At 45.3% G+C, this 21,652-nt stretch overlaps 1 protein-coding gene across 11 annotated transcripts in view; it reads left to right on the top strand.

Moving 5' to 3' along the window:
- Positions 1 to 21,652, top strand: part of MAP7 (microtubule associated protein 7) — a 1,989,984-nt gene that overhangs the window by 761,632 nt on the left and 1,206,700 nt on the right. For 9 of the 11 annotated variants that reach the window (XM_069606762.1, XM_069606761.1, XM_069606760.1 and 6 more), the window contains one exon: positions 12,783 to 12,893. The exons of the other annotated variants lie outside the window; for them this stretch is intronic. In XM_069606762.1, coding sequence (XP_069462863.1) covers positions 12,783 to 12,893 — 111 coding nt within the window. The remainder of the gene's footprint in view (positions 1 to 12,782; positions 12,894 to 21,652) is intronic. 11 annotated transcript variants of the gene reach the window in all.

Here is a 21,652-nt window from a genome sequence, read left to right as displayed (position 1 = left end):
CAGTGGCCAGGGAAAGATGGGCGAAAGATCTGCAAAGGGACATAACAGACGACCTATGACTAAACATGTGCATAAGGGTCACAGTCTTCTGCCTCACTCCAGTACAGGATTCAGGCACATAAGATCATACACCGCTGGCACCATCCTCCGGTCCTACTAGCTTAGATGTACCCGGGCGCAGACGCACAGTGCCTGAGATGCCGGCAGCCGCGCGGCGACTTCGCTCACATGTGGTGGGGGATGTGCCTATATTCAGATCTATTGGGGGGAGGTCCTATCATGGATCAAGGGGATAGATGGGATCTCAAGAGAACTGTCACTGTGGGGGCCTCCTATTTGGAGTATGGTACACAAACGAGGGGGCAGATCAGGGAAATCATATGACCCGCTCCATGTTGGTGGGCGGCCAGATGCTGTGGCACAATATTGGAAGTGTGAAAAAAAAAAACAGAGGAGGCGTGGCTCAGAAAAGTCAGGGGAATATACGAAATGGAATACATGACGCATGTTCTTAATGAATCAAGGGTTAAGATTTGATTATCCCAAAATACAGTTAGCTGAAGTTAAGAGAATGTTTGAACATTGCCTCGAACCTCATATGGTTACCAATGGTTGTAGGAGCTGTGTGTTAGCTGGGGGAGGGACTGTAGGTGGGCACGGGGGGAAGGAGGGAAGAAGGGAGGCAGAACCGCACATAGGTAACAGTTAAGGGGGTTCATGATCCATCTGAATCGTTATATTAATTGTTATGCCAACAAACTGTTAAATGTTACATTATAAAATGCTAATAAAACTTGAGGTTGATACCGAATTTGGGCCCTGCGTAGACTATAGGCAGTTGAATGCTATTACAGTAAAGAACAGGTATCCCCTACCTTTTAATACAAGTTCTATTAGATCGAGCAAAGAACGTCCTTGTATATACCAAACTAGATCTCAGGGGTGCTAACAACCTGTTTCGGATATTTCCCGGGGACGGGTGGAAGACGGCTTTCCAAACCCGATTCAGTCATTATGAGTATCTCGTAATGCCATTAGGATTATGTAATCCTTCCAACACTTCCTAAATTATATATTCAAAGATATTCTAGATGTCTACATAGTCATTTATCTGGATGATATACTAATCTACTCCAGACCCTTAGGGTACATGTTCAACATATCAGGGAAGTCCTGACGAGGTTAAGAGACCAGCCTTTATATACCAAGATTTCTAAATGTCTTTCATCAAGAGAGGATCTCATATCTTGGATATATCCCATCCCCTCGAGGTGTCGAGATGGATCCTGCTAAGATTGATGCCATTCTTATGTGGCCTGTACCCTGAAGAGTGAAAAACCTACAAGGATTATTGGGAGTTTTCTCATTTTGATAGGCGATTTATCCCCGACTATTCCCAGGTACTCATCCCTTTCACTCGCCTACTCAAGAAAAACATCCCCTTCGTTGGGATCAAGGCATCCAAGATGCTTTTACAGAACTCCAAACATGATCACGTCTGTTCCTATTCTGCATCTTCCTGATCCACGTTTGCCATTTGTAGTGGAGGCTGATGCTTCCAGTTTTGTTATAAGGCGGCCTTACTCTTGCAGAAAACCCCTGATCCAGGTCAAATGCACCCTATAGTGTATCATTTGCAAACTCTTTCCCAAGTCGAACAGAATTGCAACATATTTGAAAAAGAACTCCTTGCTATCAAAGATGCCTTAATTACTTGGAGGCACCTGTTAGAAAGTGATAGGCATCCTATCACAGTTCTCACTGACCATAGGAACTTGGAATTCTTAAAGACTGCCACAGCAATAAATCAGAGACAGAACTTACTGGATCCATTTTTTTCACGTTTTGATTTTTTTACCTATAAACCTGAAAACACCAACACTAAAACAGACGCTCTGTCCAGACGCTGTGCCATGGAACAAGAGGAAACTACAGGTATTCCCTTTGTTCCAAAGAACATGATACTTACTCTCACTACAGGACCCGTTCACTATGGTAAGAACTGAAAGGTGCTTATTCACCTACGTTTGGAAAGGAGTTCCCGGCCACTCATCCTTCAGAAACAGAGACTATATTTCAAGGGGACTCCGTTTTGGCTACCCCCGAAGAAGTATTGAACGGCCCTCATATGGTGTCATGATCTACCTTGTGTGGAGCATTTAGGAATCCACAAAACCCTTTAGAACCTAGAAAAATATGTGTGGTGGAACACCATGAGAAGAGATGTAAAAGACTATTTGTAAGCATGTGTTGTGTGTGCCCGTTCTAAATCTCCTAGAACATCTCCAATGGATCTACTAATGCCGTTCTCACTTCCTGAATACCCATTACATAGGTGTTCAATGGATTTTATGACAGACCTCCCACGCACAGAAGGATGTACTGTCATGTGGACAGTAGTGGATTCCTGCTCCTAGTTAGGCCATTTCATTGCCCTACCTCAAATTCATTAGCTTCTCAACTTGCAAAAGCATTTATTAAATATATTTAGACATCATGGACTCCCTCGCAACATAATAACCGATTGAGCGACACAAGTAATTTCCACTTTCTGGAAAGCGATAGCCAAGGCATTGACTATATCCCTACGATTATGATCCCCAAGGGGACGGACAGACCGAAGTAGTCATTCAGACCCTGGACCAATACTTGCAATGTTACACTACTGAACATGAAGGGAACGGGGTATTGCTCTTACCATTGCTGAATTTGCATATAACAATGCTTTTCACACCTCACTACAAGACACACCCTTTCATGTATAGTACGGGCTACATCCCATCTCCCTTCCTTTAATCACCTCCTATACTGCCCCTATCCCAGCTGCTCAAGACATGGTCCTGCTTTTACAAGCAGGGCACAAAGATACACCACAACGTCTAACACATGGCCAACAGGAGGCAAAAAAGTATGCTGATAAGAAAAGTATTCTGGGCCCTAGCTATGTCTTCATGGACAACCACGCAGCCGACACTATCTCTGTCCCTCTTGGTATCCCGCAAGGCTCCTGCCTCTTCCCTAACCTCTACAACACTTAAACCAAACTTCTCTTTGACATACTCGATACACTGGGCATCACCTACACCTACATTGCGGACGGCACGCAAGTCCTCTTCCCGCTTTCCAGCAACCACTGTAGTGACTCCAACACCATTGACAAAGTCTTCTGCATCATTCAGTCCTGGATGGCCACCCACAACCTCTGCCTCAATGATGAGAATACTGTGCTACTCATTGTGGGATCCCCCTCCCATCTCAAATCCCTCTACCCCTCTTACTCCTCCATCATTGACAGAACTACCATCCCTGTCCTCAAAAATTCCGAAAGCATGGGGGTATAACTTGACGCTGAACTATCTATGACAAGGCTTGTCAATGCCCTCGCATCCTCAACTGCCCACACCGCAAAACGTATTTCGTTAAGTAGACCGTTCCTGAGCCCTAACATCTGTGTTGCGCTCTCAAAAGCCATCATTCTGAGCAACCTTGACTACTTTAACGCCCTATTCAAGGCTACATCTGCCTCCAACCTAGTAAAGTTACAGCTGCTTCAAAACAAAGCTCTGTGTGCGGCTCTGGGCATCTGCACATCGGACCACATATCTGCAACTCATCAGGAAGTCCACTGGCTACCTATAAAAGCATGGATTGACTTCAAAACTTTGACCATTGTGCACCGCTGCATCTACAACAAATCCCCCACAATACTTTGGTGGCTGTATTGCAAGGAAACAGCACTGTCGCACACTGCGCTCCTCCAACCAGCTTACCCTAGCTGTCCCACGCTTTAAATTTGCCAGAGCAGGTGGAGTGAGCTTCAGCACCACAACTCCTTCCCTCTGGAACTCTTCCGCTGCACTTAAGAAATTATCCCTCATACCCTGCATTCAAGAAACTTTTGAAAACGTGGTTATTCAACAAGTATGACTAGTTCTTACGCATGTGCTGCATCCTACTTTGTTCTGACTTTTACCATATCAATTTAGTGTTTTGGAAACCGTTCTTCTGTATCCTTGTGTACAAACGCTGTGATACCAGTGGGTCTGGGTGTTACACAAATGTTAAAATAAATACATATGCAGGGAAGGACCACTGCTGCCCCTGTGGTGGACCAAAATATGGGACATCCTCATTGCAGAGAAGGTGACAGCAGCCAGAGCGGGATCTCTATACCGTTTCCAAAACATCTGGGGCCCATTTCTGGATTACGACCAAAAGTTCCCAGCCCTCACATACAAGCCCCAGCAGGCCAAGCGGATTCTGTGTGGTGGGAGTACACCTACTGAGGGGAGTGAAGCATGAAGAGGAAGAGGAGGGAGCCCCTACCTCCAAGACACTAACCCGATCAGACACCCATGGCGGGGGATGGGGCAGGGAGGGGAGGAGGAGAAATATGTCTGGGGTGCGGAAGTAATGCATAATTGTACTTGTTTTCTGCTTTGTTTCAAAATAAACATATTTGAAAAAAATAAAATAAATACATATGTAACCAACGATATGGTCTGGTTATCCACAAAACACATTCACATACCTGCTTGTCTTCATAAACTAAAGACCTGCTATATCGGACCCTTTGCAGTCAAAGTATTTAACCCAGTGGTAGTACAGTTGTCCCTTCCAAATTCTTACAAGATCCACTCAGTTTTTCACATATCACGTTGGAAACCAGTGTGTCATTCCTGATCCTTTCCTGACCAAATAAACCACGATACCCCAGCAGTAGGATCAGAGGAATAATACAAGGTCTCTCGGCTATTAGATTCCAGAAGGTAAAGAAACAGGATAGAATATCTGATGGACTGGAAGGGCTATGGTCCAGAAGACTGGTCCTTGGTACCCGCCATTGATCTCAATGCTCAAAAAGTCAGTTAATTCCACATGAATCACCCAGGTGACCCAGGGTGGTATACTGTTTCTTCCCAAAAAGGGGGCCCTAGAAGGGGGACGTGCTGTTAGGATTTCAGTCCGAACCAGGCATGCCCTGCTCCTTCAAGACTGACTCTGGCAGACCCGATGGACATGGCTGCCTTTGCCAGACTCCCGCATTCCACTGTGTCCCCAAGCGAGCCATGAACCCACCTCCAAGATGCCCTCCGGTTTGAGTCAAACTCCCCTTCCCAAGATGGCCACCAGGTTGAGTCAAACTCCCCATTCCAAGATGGTAACCAACATCATGCATCAGCGTACAGCCATTGCTGGTGAACCAACACAATAAGAGCAAGGCAGCTGCGAGACCCGGCTTCTTGCTGCACAGATCCAGCGAGGTGAACTTTGAAAAATAGGTATTTAGCTTACCTTGTGTATCACAGACTGTATCCTCTGTCGGTCTGTTCCTTGCTGCCACTATTTTGTATATCCATGACTAAGACTTCTTTTGTCCTCAAGACCCTTATCCTTAAATCCATTTCAAGCGCACACCAAGGTACTCCGGTGGATTGCGCCCCAAGTCGGGTGGTTAAGGTAATCCCTTCTAAATTATGAGGGGAATAGAACATCAATTTATTTGCAGTTAATTGATTATTGTTCCCACTGCAGCTCCTGCTTGAAGGGCCAGAGTATCCATGTGAAGTGTCACTTCTACTTGGTTATCATAGTCGCCTCCCTGTCTAAATCAGAACGGGCAGTAGTATGATTTCCACAAAGAGGATCCTTCATGGTGACTCCTAGAAGGTTGTTGCTTCTAGTCAAGACCTACAGTTCTGACAATTTCCCTCTCTAAAGGCCACTACGACCCCTGCCATTTTAGTTTTGGCATGCAATATGTGGGAGTCATTCTTCAACGTGATATTTCCTCGGTCTCGTGCAAAAACTGTCTTCTGAAGCGCCACCATGTCAGGTCTGTAACCCCTAGTGAAAAGCTCCAATTTCTTCCTTTTAAGAGGGGATTTCAAACCCCTCACATTTTGTGTTAACCACCTCAATGTAACGTAATCCAACTGAATTCCCCACCACAAAGCGTTTCTCACTCTTCCTACCCCAAAGCAACAATCATTCCCTTTCACCCTGTGCACTGTACTAGCCCTCTCAACTCCCCATTACATCCCTTTTTTGCCTTCCCTCAAACCTAAAAAAAACTCCCACACTCCTGGTGTGGAGCACATCGCTTCCCTCCCCAACCTGGGCAACTTCGCCCTCATGTGGAAACAAGAAAAGAGCAGATTATTAACTTCCGCTTGGAATCCTCTGCTGAATAAACTGCAGATTCAGATCAATCTTCATCCTAACAGGAACTTTCCATAGACCTTCCCAATCCTTCATAGAAATGCCCCCAAAACAGAAATCCTGGTATGTGGCAACTCTGAACTTCTTCCACACCCACTACCCTGGCCATCAACCATGGGCAAGTCTCCAACCCCCTCTAAATCTGTAAAAAACCTTGGATGCACTCTTGACTCTGACCTAACACTCTCGTGCCAAGTCAACAATGTCTCAAAGTCCTGCCATTACCACCTTAAAACTCTCAGGCGCATCTTTCCATACCTCTCCTTTCCCAACAGACTCTCCGCAGTCCAAGCAATTGTCATATCAAGACTAGACTACGCCAACCCACTCTACCTTGGAATCCACACCTACCAGCTGAATAAACTACAAAGAGCTCAAAACGCAGCAGCCAAACTACTACTTGCACTCGGACCAAGGGACCACATCTCCCCTGCTCTCAAAACTCTACACTGGCTTCCAGTAGCCCGAAGGGTGTCTTTCAAAACCCTATGCATTTCTCACCGAGCGCTGCATAAAACCGGACCTCAATATCTTCAAGATAAGTTAAAACCCTATCACCCACCACGCACTCTAAGATCTAGCTCGGCCGCCCTCCTGGTCGTACCTAAAACAAACTCAGTCAAGTTAGGTGGGTCATCATTCTCAGCCTTGGCCCCCAAGCTGTGGAACACGCTGCCACCCCACATCCGCCTAACAGAGGATCTAATATCCCTCCGCAAACTATTGTAAACTTGGCTCTTCCCCTAAAACCAACCCTGTGCTAAAACTAACTCAAACTGAATAACACCACTGCAATATTACCAGCCCAACAAACTACTAGATCTCGAACTGCAATATGACAAATAATAGTATAACATCAAAATCCAAGCGAGAAATCGACAACCAATAACCACCAATGTAAACTAAAGAACAACGTGAATAGGTCATAACAGCGAAATATCAACAAGATGAGTAAAGCAAATGTATAAAACCAATGAATGTTTAGAGCGGACAAACGCATAAACGGGAACGTTGCGTGGAGGCGATGAAGGCATAAACCAGACGATTGAATAGGACAGAGAAACGTCTAGACCAAATGACTGAACTGACGTACCAAACGGATGATTGTATAGAGCGAATGAATGTATAAGCACTGAGGGAGGTATAAACCCGCATGAGCACAAGGGACTGATAAATATGTAGAGCAGATGAAAATATTGAATGGATGAGTGTATTGAGCAGGCGAGCGTATAGAGCGTACGAATATATTGAGCGAATGAGTGTATAAGAACGGATGAACCTATAAGGGCGAACAAGCGCATAGAGCGGACCAACGTATTGAGCAAATGAGTGCGCTGAGCGCATGTGCGCACAGAGCAAATGAGTGCGCTGAGCGACTGAGTGCGCGAAGCGGTTAAGCGCATGGAGCGGATGGATGCGCGGAACAGATGGGTGCCCTGAGGGAATGTGTGCGTGGAGCCGACGTGTACCGACGGGTGTGTCGTGCGGACGGGTATATGGAGCGGACCGATATGTGGAGCAGACGAGTGCGTAGAGAGAGTGTGTGGAGCGCACGAATGCGTCGAGATGACGTATGTACGTATAGCTGTCGTATGAGTGTGGAGCGGACGTACATTGTAAAACGGAATTATGTGTGTAGAGCGGACGTGGGTGTGTGCAGTGCGGACGTGAGTATGTATAGAGCGGACGTAGGTATGCGAGCAGAACAGATGTATGTGTGTCTGTAAAGCAGACGTGTGTTGTGTGTTGTGTAGAGCGGACGTGTGTGGGTGTAGAGCGGACGTGGATGTGTGTAAAGCGGACATAGATGTCTGTAGAGCGTGACGTATGTGTATGTAGAACGGACATGGATGTGTATGTAGCACGGACGTGTGTGCGTGTGTAGAGCAGACGTGTGTGCATGTGTGGAGCAGACATCTGTATGTATAGAGCGGACGTGTATGCACGTGTAGAACGAACGTGTGTACATGTGTAGAGCGAACTTACGTGTGTACAGAACGGACGTGTGTGTGTTTAGAATGGATGTGTGCGTGTGTATAGAGCGGACGTGTGCGTGCAGAGCGGACATGCAGGCGTAGAGCGCACATGGATGTGTGTCTGTAGATCGGACGTGTGTGTATGTATGTGTCTGGAGCAGACGTATGTATGTTTAGTACAGACGTGTGCATGTGTGGAGCAGACGTATGTGTGTATATAGAGCAGATGTATAGATGTAGGTGTAGAGCGGACATGGGTGTGTGTAAAGCGAACCGGAGTGTGTGTAAAGTGAACAGGAGTGTGTAGTGCGGACGTATGTATATGTAGAACGGACGTGTATGTGTAAGTAGCGCGGACGGGTGTGCGTGTGTAGAGCAGACATGTCTGCATGTCTGCAACCATAGACGCTTTGAGATTGTGCAGCAGCCATGGCTCCTCTGAATCGAGTGCTGGCCGAGTATGTTTGAATGCTGCAAGTGGAGTGAATAAACCCCTCTGGGTGTATAGATTGACTCTGTACTTTATTGCTTGATCATATGGATGTTTCCATTTCAACTTGTTCATTACTGAATTGTGAATTGCAGTCTTGATCCCTACATTTGTGGAGGTGTGGCGATACTCTAGCGGACTGTGACGCTTTGTTGAAGTATTGATTTCTCATTTGGAGGGAAACCAGCAAATTTGTCATCCTGTGACGTGCTTTGAAGTTTCACCATTTAAAGGCTTGGAGTTTGTTTTCCTTTTACCCTCTTGGGTGCCTGAATCTACCCTTTCAACACGGTGTGGAAGAGATTAGTGGATGCTTTTAAATTTATCCCCTGAAAAGCCTGAACTGGGCAGTTAAGAACAGAAACATGTTGGGATGCTAGTTGTTTTAGTGACACATTGAGATTTTTTTGTGTGTTATGTGATATCTTCTGTGTCGTATAAATAAGTTATCTGATGTTTTATATTTGTTTTATATTTGTTTTTTAATGTTTAGTACACTGTGTTAGGTGAGGGTAGTGTTTTTGTTTAAATTCAGTTTAAATTATTTGAATAATAAACTTGTTATACATTTGTGTAAATCAGTTATAGCAGACGGTCCATTTTTTCAGGACTAGTGATGCTGGAAAACCTTATAGATTTCTTGTGCGAGGGTGTTGTAGGCAAGTAAACAACACGTATCATCTTGCTCTTTATTGTATTACATATATCTATATCCCTGTTGGTGGAGTAGAATGTTTTCATGTTAATAGGGATTCTTTATACCTATTTAGACATATTGTATCCCTTCTTTCTGCACATATGACATCAAAGCTGCAAGGATGTCCCATGGGCACAGATTTCCCCCTCCTCCCTTCGGATCCGCCAAGGTAGCTCCCAGGAGCTCCGCAAGTAAGGTTTGGACTTGAAATTTAAGATCCTTGTCACTGACCTCTTCAGAGATATGTCTAATAGGGATGTTGGAACGCCGAGATCTATTTTCCAAGTCTTCTGTTTGAAGCTCCAATTATGGGACGCCATACACAATTGTTCCAGAAGTTCATTGTTCACTTGCATCTCATTAGTAGTGTCGTGCAATACCCTCTCCACTGTGTCTGTCCTCTTCCCCCAATTGGGAGATTTCCCCTTTCAGTTCCACAATTGACTTAGCCAGATCTGTTTTCGACTGGAATTGCACCTGGAAAGATGCCATAAAAGATTCCTGAGAGGCTTTCAGTCCTTGTTGCAGATAGTCTTTAGTTAACGTGTTCGAAATTGCTCCCGCCACAAGTCCACTGGATGTTGCCATAGTACTTTCTTGTAGTCCCTGTCCTGATGTGTTCTAGATACCCACAACTTCTGAATCGGTCCAGTCCCTGGGAGACCTTTGACCTTTTTTCCCCCTCTCCCGTAACTTGTATTCTCCCTCTCTACATCTGCAAAAAGCCAAAAGCACTGTAAGTGCAGTAAACTCTTCTGAAATCCCCCTGATGCAATGATGTACTGTGGGAGAGGTGGTAACTCTACCCCTTCACTGAGTTCCGGGAAGTGGCTGTCATTCAAATATAATAGTCGATGTCACTCACGCCTCATGATCAGTGCCAAAGGCCATGTTCATGCATTCTCATACACCAAGTGGCTTGTACATTGTCCCCCTCCTCAGCTGCAGTTCCCGTACACCTCTTTAGTCAGCCCCACAAGAGCTTCTCCATATCAGGATGTGGCAATTGCCCTCAGCAGGTCGGGGTTCCAACCCAGCCTTCCTCCTCTTGTTCGCTGCTCACAAGGCACACCAGCCAGGGTGAGCGACCAGGCTGTCTCAGTAGTGGGGGTCCTCCTGCCTCCCCGCTTTCCCGCTGTTCATTCCTCGCCAGTTCCAAGCGCTGTAACACTTCGCCCATGGCAGGCACCACAAAGCACTAGCGCAGGTAGCTACTTCACTGTTAATCATCATTCCAGCAGCATGAGGGTACCCCTCTTGATCAGGGATGGAGGATCGATTACACACCTCCTTGATTCAACAGAGAAACACTATGTCAATAAGGAGGACGGATTGAGCTCCATTTGCTGCGGCTACTCGGCTCACGTTTTAAAGATATGTTTGAGGTACTTTTGGGCAGGCATACTTTTTTTAGAAAAATCTTTTCTAGTGTGATTATTTTGTTGATTTTTCCAAACCGCCATAATTCTGATCCATAGAGGCATAAAACCCTTGCCTTTGTGTGATACCATTTACTTATGGTCACACTGCACCATTCCCATGACTGGATTTGAATGTAATGGTGGTGCCACTTGACCTATCCAAAATCGCTTCTGCTTTGTCTATATGCTTGGTCTATGCTAAGATTACATAACGTTGATGCAAGCCTGAAAGCTTTAGTGTGATTTTAAATAACTTGTAAACCATGGCTAGTAGGGTTTCTTAAGATTCAGCATTTGTTTCTCACGATCGCTTGTAGCTTTTAGTCTAGGAGGATTTGGGCATGTTGAGAGAAAAATCAGCTTTCGTTATCTATTTTTGAACTTTTTTAGTGAACTTTTAGTCATTCACATGTATTTCACAAATTTGTCCTACCCGATCTTCAGTGTCTTAAGATAGTCTAATCAACCTGTTCCCGAGCAAGCCCACTGATTCATGTCACCTTTGAAATGAAAATCAAGCTTATTCCTAATAAATGAAATTCTAGCTGGCTACACCCGATAAAACAGGAAAAGGAAAGTCTTGCTTTCTGCATCCATTTTCCACCACAATGTTATTTAACCTAAAGGCTTTCATTGGTTTGTTTGCCCACGTCTTTTTTTATAATATGGCAACTGCATGCGCTTGTGGAGCTCACTGGCAAAGGCATTTTAAACTTAATTTCTAACTGATGAAATACAAAGTAGGTCTGAAGGGAAGTATTTTCAGCTGCAACTGAGTAAGATCTTGCAATGTGATGTTCAGCAGCTCTGAATAGGTGTACATAATATGACTGCTATAAGGAAAAAACGGCATTTGGAAAGGCATATGTCAGCTGACAAGGAAAAGATCTGTTTCTTCCCCATCATTCACCTAGAAATAATGAAATTGTTATGCATACGTTTATTATAATTTCAGAAGACTAAACAGTGACACTTATATCCTCCTGGGTAGCACTCCTGTTAACATTTTACACAGCCAATTGATGACATATCACTGGCAAAGTGTGCAACAGCTACTTTGTTGAAGAAATACAAAGAAATGTAAAATCACTTGCTGAATCTTTATCCCACTATTAAAAACTGCAGACGTCTAAATCTTCCATCTATCAAAAATGTAGTTGTATTGTCTGCAATAGTGCTCTCCCCGGTTAGCCTTGAGCAAGCCTTTCATCTTTCTCAACTTAATCTACATATGTCTTGTCATAGGTTTGCTTTTATTTTCGAATTACGTTTTTATTGATAGAACAATCGGTCTTGTGCCCTTACCAGTCAACAAATCAACTGCAGTGCCCGTGACCGCTGTGGCATACGTTGTGCTAAGATTCTCCATCTTCTAACTATTTGACCCACTGAAAAATAAGTACTTCATTTATTCTCCACAAATGCCAATGTGCAAAGTGTATAACAAGTACAGCATTAAGTGAACACAGTGTCAGGGTTTCAGCTTGTGAATCCCACATTCTTCATGCAAGAACATGCTGTGATCCTTGAGATTTCATCTCTTCCCTGTGCTTTTATTCCATTATCAACCAAAATTGCGAGTGCCCAGAATCTGGCTAGATGCTAGTACTAAGAATTACATAAAAGACTTGGACTTTGTTAATGTGCTTCTGCTCCTTTGTGACATCAACAATATCCATCCTGTCAACTTAACATTACTGCCCTTCTTGCATAAATGTCATTTCCGAAATAATGTTGCTTTATGACTGAAAATTATTTAGCTGTTACTTTACCACTGCAGTACTGGAAATTAGCATAGCATATATCATTCTTCTTTTCACAAGCCTCCGCTCAATCTTTCTTGCAAAACTTTGGCTATCTTTAACAGATTTATCAACAATAGTGAACCTCTCACTGCCACAAGATGGCAGCATGTTAAATAAAAAAACTGCTTCATGTGTGCTGTCAGTTAGCACTGCTATTTCCATTTGTTTTAGATCCCGACAGGAGATCGGTTTCAACAGTGAACCTTTCGAAACATGTTGATCCGGCTATTAGCAAGCGGTTGTCCTCCTCATCTGCAACTTTAATGAATACTCCTGACAGAGGTAAAGTTAAACTAAACAGAATGTTTTATTTCTTTGTTGATATATATCTATATAACCATTCATAAATGCTCACATACATATAAATATTTATATATGTGGACTTTGGTGAGCTGCAGATGTACGTACGCTACCTTGAAAGAAAACATGTATATGAACCAAGCACAGGAGTTCACAACGGGAATAGTAGTAGTTGAACCATGTTTTTGAAACCACAGCTGCAATTTCTCTGAAAACCAGTTTCTTGTATTTATCAAAAATGGTACCGTCTTGCTCCGTTTCTAGAAATTGTACAATGCAATGTGTTCACACTGTGCCAGTCTAATACCCTTTACAAAGGGATTTTGTTGCCTGATGAAGGGACCTATTCGTCCTGAAGGTTTCAGCAACAAACCGTCACCCTTTTAAAGGTTTATTCTTTTACAGATTTCATATTGCACGTTGACTTTTTTTTTCCAAACTTATTTTGCTTTTCAGCTGGTGAACACTTCTCATTGACCTCCTCCCAGAACACACTCCACTTTCCCAAACCAATCATGGTTGTAGACTGAATAGATTGCCTGGGTTGTTTTGGTCAAGGAGGTTTGTGCACTGCCCTGTCAAAAATGTAATTACTGACTTAATGACCAGTGCAACAGATTTGAAAAAACAAACAGGAAAATGCACCCAATGAGATTTATAAAAATACAGATTCCCGGCCTTGTCTCTGGTAAATGTTCCCCTCCGAGTGAAATGAAAATAAAGAGAAAGAAAATTAATAGGACTCTGCAAGTAAGTGAAGCATTTATTTTGGAGGGTACTTTGAGACCATAATTCAAAAATTGCCAATGTTCAATAAACTTCTGCTCCTCTCTGCCTGTATTACAATAGGGATGGGTTTCTCACTGCAGTACTAAATCACTGTATTTCAGTGGAAGTGTACTTGTATACAAAAACTGTTCTTCAAAGCTCTGCAAGGCAAGCTGGAGGCACTTTAAACGTTTAAAAAATAAGCAGTCAATTTGAGCATTGGGGCCCTTAGACACATAGGTCATGGTGTGCCTTGATTAGCCTTTCTGCAACATCTTCCACAATGGCGTTTAGCCCATGAGTGTGCTAGCTTTCGTCAAGGGTCTAATTTACCCACTGGGTCTGAAACTGTAAAAACATACCTTTTGGTTGCGTTGCCTCACTTTCCCAATGTTGGGAGAGCGTTAGCATTTCTTTTTTTACAAACTTTATTTACTCCTCAAGAGCTCAAATTACAAACATGTATATGAGAAACAGTTTACAACATTCTTGTCATTGTTCTTCCTGTCAGTTCTCATCTCAGTCTTTATAAAGGCTTATGAGTTTAACATTTATAACTCCTCCCCAACCCCCTTTCGTCATTGTAATTTTTACGACATTTGGTTGAACCAAAACGTCTTCGCTCAATACATTTGAGTACATTGCAGACAAGTCCATCCTCGTAGGGCTTGCATTTTCACAGAATAGAAACCTTGCAGAGGATGTTAGGTTTAAAGTACATTTGTTCCCTGTCTTTCATACATTTGTGGAAAGACATCCACGTGTTCGGGTATTTCGGGTAAGAGCCATCTGCCAATGCTGTCACCTTTTCCATTGCCATCACTCCCCAATGTTTCACTTCTTTGATATGACTCAGAATTTCCTTCCAATACATCTATGCCACTGGGCAGGCCCACCACATATGGATTAAGTCGCTGGGTTGCCCGCAGTCCCTCCAGCATGTTGGGTGATAGCTTGGATTGATGGAGTGCATTCATTGTGATATCATGTACCACCTCAGGCATATTTTATATGCCGCCTCTTTGATTGAAACACATTTGGAGCCTTTGGTGGCCCGGCACCATATTTGGCTCCATGTCTCCACCGGTATTGGTTTCCCTACATCTAGCTCCCATTTCTGCACGTGTGGTAAGATTTGTTCCGAATCCGCCCGCACATCAGCAGTAGAGTCTTGACACCCCTTTCTCTGGTGCCCCTTCTTTTATGGTAAGTTCCAGTCCTATTGGGTCCTGGGTTTCCCTCTCCCGTACGTTTGTGTTCGTGATCCAATGTCTAATTTGGGTGTAGCGGAAGCGTTCACTTTTGGGGGTTTGGAACTTATCTTTGCACCCTTCAAATGTTAAGGGTGTCCCCTCTGTTTAGAAATCCCCGAGTGTCAGGGGTTGCCCTCCTCCCCAATGTGTCCAGAAGCTAGGTTGCATACCCGGTGTGAAGTCAGGGTTGTGGGCCATTGGTGTGAGTGGGACTTCACCTATTTTCGTCCCTTTTCCCCATAACGCCTTATCCCAGTACCCCTGTGCCTTGCAGTTAGGTATCTCAGGCTCTATAGGGGGGTCCTAGTTGCTTTTTCTTCCAGGTTAGCCCATCAGTTCTGTTTTTCCCAGGGAACCCATTGCAGCATTGGCACCACCTGTGCTGCCCATAGATATCTGCGCAATTCTGGTACCCCCAGACCATCGAGCGCTTGTGGCCGGAACAGGACTTTTCTAGGAACCCTGGCCCTTTTCCTTTTTCAGATAAAGGACATAACTTCCCTTAGTTTTTAATTGCTATTCCTGGGATTTGTATTGGGAGCGCTCCCACCACATGTAGGAACCTGGGCAGGAGGGACATCTTGACTGCCGTTATGCGTGCAAGCCAGGATAGCTCCTGCATGTCCCATCTTTTAAGATCCTCTATCAGTCTTCAGCAGGTTTGGAATATTTGACCCGTAGAGCCTCACAAATGTGGATACTAAGTGCATTCCTAGGTATTTAATGGACCTTTGTTCCCATTTCAGTGGATAGCCTCTCCCCTATTTTGACACTTGCTCTCGGTCTTCAGTGTTGTTGAGTGCCTTGGATTTGGGGTAATTAATATGGAACCTGGAGACCTTTGTGCATCTGTCTAGCAGCTTTATGGCTTTGAGTAGTGAGTGTGTTGTATCTTTCAAGAACATGAAGACGTTGTCCGCATAGAGGGCTATTTTCTAGGTCCCACTAGCTCCTGCCTCCACCCCTCGAATTCGCTGTTCATCACGAGCCATCTGTTCCAGGGGCTCCATGGCAAAGATCTGTGGTGACAATGGGCACCCTTGCATCGTACCTTTGCGGATGGGGATACTGTCTGTGAGCTTTCCATTAATCATTAGTCGTGTGGTTGGGTTCCCATAATTGGCTAAGATGATACGGGTGAAAATTTGCCCGCACCCACATTTTTCGAGGGTCAGTTGCATCTAGGGCCAGCACCAAGAATGGCTGTCCTGTCTTCTGCCCCCATTCAATGGTATCTATGGCTTTGCAGATATTGTCATATGTGTGGCGCCCTTTCACAAAATCTGCCTGGTCTGGGTGAATTATTTTCAGGAGGATGTTTGCTAACCTCTGGGCCAGGATAGTGGAGTAGATTTTTGCATCCCCATTTAGTAATAGGGTGATAACTTGCACAGTCTGATGGGTCTCTATCCGGTTTTAACAGGAGTACTGTGGTGGCTGGGCCATGTCCACAGAGGTTTGCCCCGTATCCCTTATGTTATTGAAACGTTTTGTTAAAGGGCCTACCAGAATGGTCTTAAATGTTTTATAATATGCGTTACATAGTCTGTCTGGGCCTGCGGGATTTGTGCCCTTTCAGAGCGTTTATAACCTCCCCTACCTTTTCCTCCGAAATCGGCGCCTCTAACATTTGTCTGTCTAATTCTGTGATTTGCAGTAACGCCACTTGTCCCAACAACTCTACCTGTGCCTCCCTCTCTAGGTTGTCCCCCTTCAGGTTGCTTGTGTAGTATGAGTGCATGATTTCGGCTATCTCTTTTTCCCCCCCTCATTAGGTCGCCTCCCTGGTGCTTGAGTTGGGTGATGTGGTTCCAGGCTTTCTGCTTTCTCAATTTGGCCGCAAGGAATCGGTTAGCTTTGTCCTTTTATATAGTAAGATTGTTTAGTTTGTAGAAGGAGTTGTGCGGATTCCTCTGCAAGATGTGTCTCTAGGGCGGCCCTAGCTTTTTTAATTTCCTGCCAAGCCTTCTGTGACCCTTTATCTTTATAGTGTGCCTCAGCAGTCCCCATTTCAGCTTCCAGTTCCCGCCTCACCTTCTCCTTTCTTTTTAAGAAATTTGCTGTGTGTGCGATGAACTCGCCCCATTCCACTGCTTTGCTAGCATCCCAGATGGTTCCCCAGTGGACACCCTTTGTGATGTTTTCTTGAAGTAATTTCCCAGGGCCAATTCTATGTCCGCTCTAAGAGCTTGTTCTTTTAGGATTATTTCATTTAGACGCCATGGGGACTTTCGGGTCTGCGGAAGCAGGTCTGTCGGATCCACCTTCAGGGTGACCGGTGCATGATTCGATAAGCAATGTACCCCTATTTCTAACCCCGTGATTTGTGGGACCACGGTATCCGAGATAAGTACCATATCGATCATCGAGAAGTGCGGCTGAATAATGGGTCTAAGCTCTCTTGTGGGTGGAAAAACCGCCGGGTTTCTATTAAGTGTAGTTTCCCGAGGAATCGGACCAGGGCTTGTCTGTATATGTTATCATTAGGGGTGGCTGGGAGGGTTTTGTCCATTGAGGCATCCATTACGCCGTTGAAATCACCCCCTATCAGGACCTGCCCCACCCCCCATTCTGCAATTTTAGACAGCAGCCCTAGTAAAAAACGGTCCTGTTTTTCATTGGGGGCATACATTGCCACCAGTGTGACTTGTTGGCCAATCAGTATCCCTCCCAACACCGAGTATCAGCCCTCTGGTTCCCTTTTTATGAATTGTTTCTCGAAGCGTACTCCTTTAGCTAACAATATGCCCACTCACCTTTTTTTAGTCCAGCTTGTAGGTAGGTCTTGCATGGGGAAGACTCTATGCTTTAGCCTTTGCTCGTCCTCGGGGAGCAAGTGTGTTTCTTGCACCCACACCACTGAAGCCTGAAGATCGGAGAGTCTTCTCATGATTGACTTCCTTTTTATTGGGGAATTAAGCCCTTGGACATTTAGCGTTAGAAATGTCAGGTCAGCCATTGTTAGAATTTTGTTGTGTGCCTTCTATCCCACGGTAGAGCTAGTACGCCCCCTTCTGATTGCTTTGCCTGTATTGTGCATAAGATCAACCAAAGTGCCTTGTTCCTTTGCCCCCCCCCAAAAAACCCCAATTTACAACAACCCCATGAACTTCAAAAACAGCTTTCACCATACCATGGTTATACCACAGTGGGTCACTGGGTTTGTATTACCCACGGGAATTTTGGGGCCCAAATACCACTCACCTCCTCCCCCCCAACTTCCCCCTGTGTCTTTCTAAAGACTATTACATTTCCACTCCTTGCCGTGGCGGCTTTCGCTATGAGAAGGTCTAACTAATATTTTCCTTAGCCCCCCTTTTTCCCATAAGATCCCTCTCTTCAGACCATGACATTCTTTGCAATTGGGGTATATCCACCAGTTTGCTCCGCATGTGTCTACAACTCATGTGGGATCAGCTGTTTTGGACTCTTTGTTGCAACCTCTCAGACAAGGCTGTGCTGGCTTCCATTGCTCCCTCTCTGGTCTATCATCTCCTTCCATGCTTCCAGGTGGGATTCTTTCCCTGTCGTTGCCTTCGATCCCGTCATCCTCCCTCATGAGGTCATCCATATCCTCTTCCTTTAAGATTGTGTATCGCTGCCCCTTGCACTCGAATTGGAGTCCAGTTGGGAATGCCCATCGGTAGCACACTTTTCTAGATCTCAGCCAGTCTTTGACGACCCTTAGGCATTTCCTATTCACAAGGGTGGCTGGGGCTAAATATTGGTAAAGCTGGATGGGTGTAGAACGGAAACTTATGGGTTCCCTTTTTTGGGCATCCCGCATAATGTCCTCCAATTGGAATAGGTGTATCCGAGTCAGCACATCCGGGGTCAGGTTTTTGTTGAGCTGAAATGTGGAGTAAACCCTGTGCATCCGGTCCAGAACGATGTCCCTCTCATCTGCCAGGTCCAGGATCTGCCAGAACAGGTCCACCACATATTGTTGCAGGTCGGTGTCCGCCACGGACTTCAGGATCCCCCGGATCTGTAAATTGTTTCGCCTGGATCTGTTTTCGGCATTGTCTTGTTTGCTCTGGAGACAGTCCATTTGTTGTTCTAGTTCTGGAACCCTTCTGGCCAGTTAGTCTTGCTCCTGCCCTTGTGCCACTACTGTAGTCTCCATCTCGTCGACCCTTTTCTCATCAGCCATGACACCTCTATTGAGATCGGCAATGGACTTGGCTAGGTCAGAGGTGCTATCTTTGATGCCTTTTTGTTTTAACTCCTGCAGCATTGCCAGCAAGTCTGATTTTCGTATAGGTGGGTCGTCAGACTCTCGTAGACTCTCTGGGGGAGGGGAGTGTATCTGAACGGTCGCTTGTTGTTGGTTGCGTTTGTGTGTCTCTGCAGTTTTCATTAGGGTTTTAATGTCTCCAGATGTAGGTCCTTTCTGTTTCGTTGCTTGTTTGGCCATTCTTTCTCTAGTCTGGGGGGTTGGGGGGTGTAGGATGTCCCCAACTAGTGTTGCAGTATCGGCCAGTGATTTGTTGTGACCTGTGGTTCTAGTAATTGCCTTGCCTTGGACCTTCTGCTCCGGGAGTTTATGCGGGTCATTTGCCAGTTTACGGTAGTGGGTGGGTATGCGAACACTCGTATGCTGTGGGTGCCACTGGAGTTGGGCACTTACGGTCCAGGGTCTGCTGACCTCCTATTGGGCTGTGCTTGTTGCTCTGCTCTTATCCTGCTAGGGTGCTTTTCAGCGGGGCTGCAGGGGTTTTGAGGGCTCCCCTTCAATCCCGCCATGGCAGGGGTGGAGGTTGAGTCGCTTCAGGAGGACCTCTAGTGCTGCCCCTGCTTATGTTTGTCCCCCAAGGAGTCCTCAGTTTCCCAGAGTACCTGCTAGGAGTCTGCCACAGTGCTTCTTCCTGGCTTTGGGCTCTTGGTGCTTTGTGGCGTCATGCGGGAATTCCATATTGCTGCCAGGCAGGGCTGCCTACATGAGTTATTTGACGTGGCCCTTTGCGTTCGCTTTACTCCCCCCCACCCCCATATTGGTTAGTGCCTGCCCATCCTAGCCACGCTTATGGATGCTCTGATTGCTGTTTCAAGCCCAACCGTGTCCAAGCTTTACTGGTACTTCACACGCAGTCATTGCAGTTAAGGCAGGGCATGGGCTGCAATTCATCACCTTTCCAGCGCTTGGGGTTTTTGGCTCATTAGAGCCGTCCTACGTTCCCATTCTTTCCCTGCGGTGTTCTTGCGGCTGCCCAGTTGGGGGCTCAGGTTGCACTAGTGGTCCTGCCACTTGCCTCTCTGTGCCTCCGCTGTGTTTATTTCATTTTATTTTCTCCCAGCCGGTCCCCAGCTTCTCCTTACCAGGGTCTTGCTGCATGGCCCTACTTCCTCCGTTCGGGCTCCAGACTCTGCTTCCTCGGTTGTGGTCTTCCCGCTAACATATGGGTGGATGGGCGTCTCTACGTGGACATCAGTGCCTCTGTCCGTCGCTTCTGCTGTTGACGAGCTGCTTGCCGCAGTGTTACCTCTATGTTTAGTTTGTCGGCTTCTCGGCTCCCTGCTTCGCCGGATGGCAGCCATCCGCTCCCGCCTGTGCCCTGGCCACCATCTTGGCAGGGAGCTCGCTACGCACCAGGATTTGCGGTCTCAGCTCTGTCAGGAGGACTCTGCAACTCCGCAGTTTTACACGGCAGACCCCTCAGGCATTCCAACACCCATGGAGCTTTCTTTGCAAGTTGCCAGACACGTTTGGAAGGGGTTACGGGCCACGGGATGGGGGAAGGGACTCGCAGCTCACCGAGAAGGCATCCGTTTGCGTCCTCGGCTAGCCACGCCCCTCGCGTTAGCATTTTTATATGCTAATGCTTAAATTTAATACTAATAAAGATTGTTAATTGTGTAAAATATTGGCAAATTCCATAAAGATTTACATACAAAGTACATAGAAATACATACAATGGCAACTGTCAGTTTAACCCTCAGTATTATGGAAAAGAAAAGGTCTGAATCAGTTTGTTTCGCCAGTCATACTTATTTAATTTTTAAAACTCAAAGTAGAAAAGAACAATAATTCTCAGTTCTTTGGTATGCTACAATCAATTATGTTGTGATATCCTAAAATGATAGCATCCTGAATGATCTTAGATGTCCTCTAATGTCCTGATTTGTCCTCAGCACGTGTTTCCCCGCACCGTATCATGCGGTTCATCAGAAGGAAAGGTTCAGGTTCTGATCTATAAATTCGAAAAAGCAAACAAAAGGAAATACCCTTAGCATTAACAGAAATCATTAGTGCTCACATTTTCTATCCTCTTACTCACGCATTCAGAATTGGTGTGACATACCTGCATTTGCAAGAAAAATACAATAAATGTCATGTTCATTTCTTTCTATTCCGTTGGTGTGGGTAAAATCTTTCTGCTTCCTGTGCAACCTGCCTTTTTTACTCCCATTTTAAGAAGATATTCTTTAATCAGAAAAACACTGATGGTTGGAGTATTGCACTATGCAGAATCTAACTTTGAATGGATTGTGTCCTCCCATGTATTCCTTATCTTTGATATTTCCAATGTCCAGCTTTGCTGCTTCAGAATTTTTTTTACAGCAGGGGGCTCTGTGTGTCGATGCCTGTCTACTCGATGTCCCTCGGAGTCCTTCGTCAAAATGTCGACGTCACCGAAGGTATATGTAGCACGTGCAGCGCCCGTTGGCTTCAGTTCCGTTTTTGCACGCTTCAGATACGATATGCTTTGTTCCTTTAGA

The sequence above is a fragment of the Ambystoma mexicanum genome, chromosome 4p, assembly GCF_040938575.1.
Source record: "Ambystoma mexicanum isolate Mex_15411 chromosome 4p, UKY_AmexF1_1, whole genome shotgun sequence".
Classification (NCBI taxonomy): Eukaryota; Metazoa; Chordata; class Amphibia; order Caudata; family Ambystomatidae; genus Ambystoma; species Ambystoma mexicanum.
Note: the sequence above shows the minus strand (reverse complement) of the source record. Positions and strands in the feature narration are given on the sequence as shown.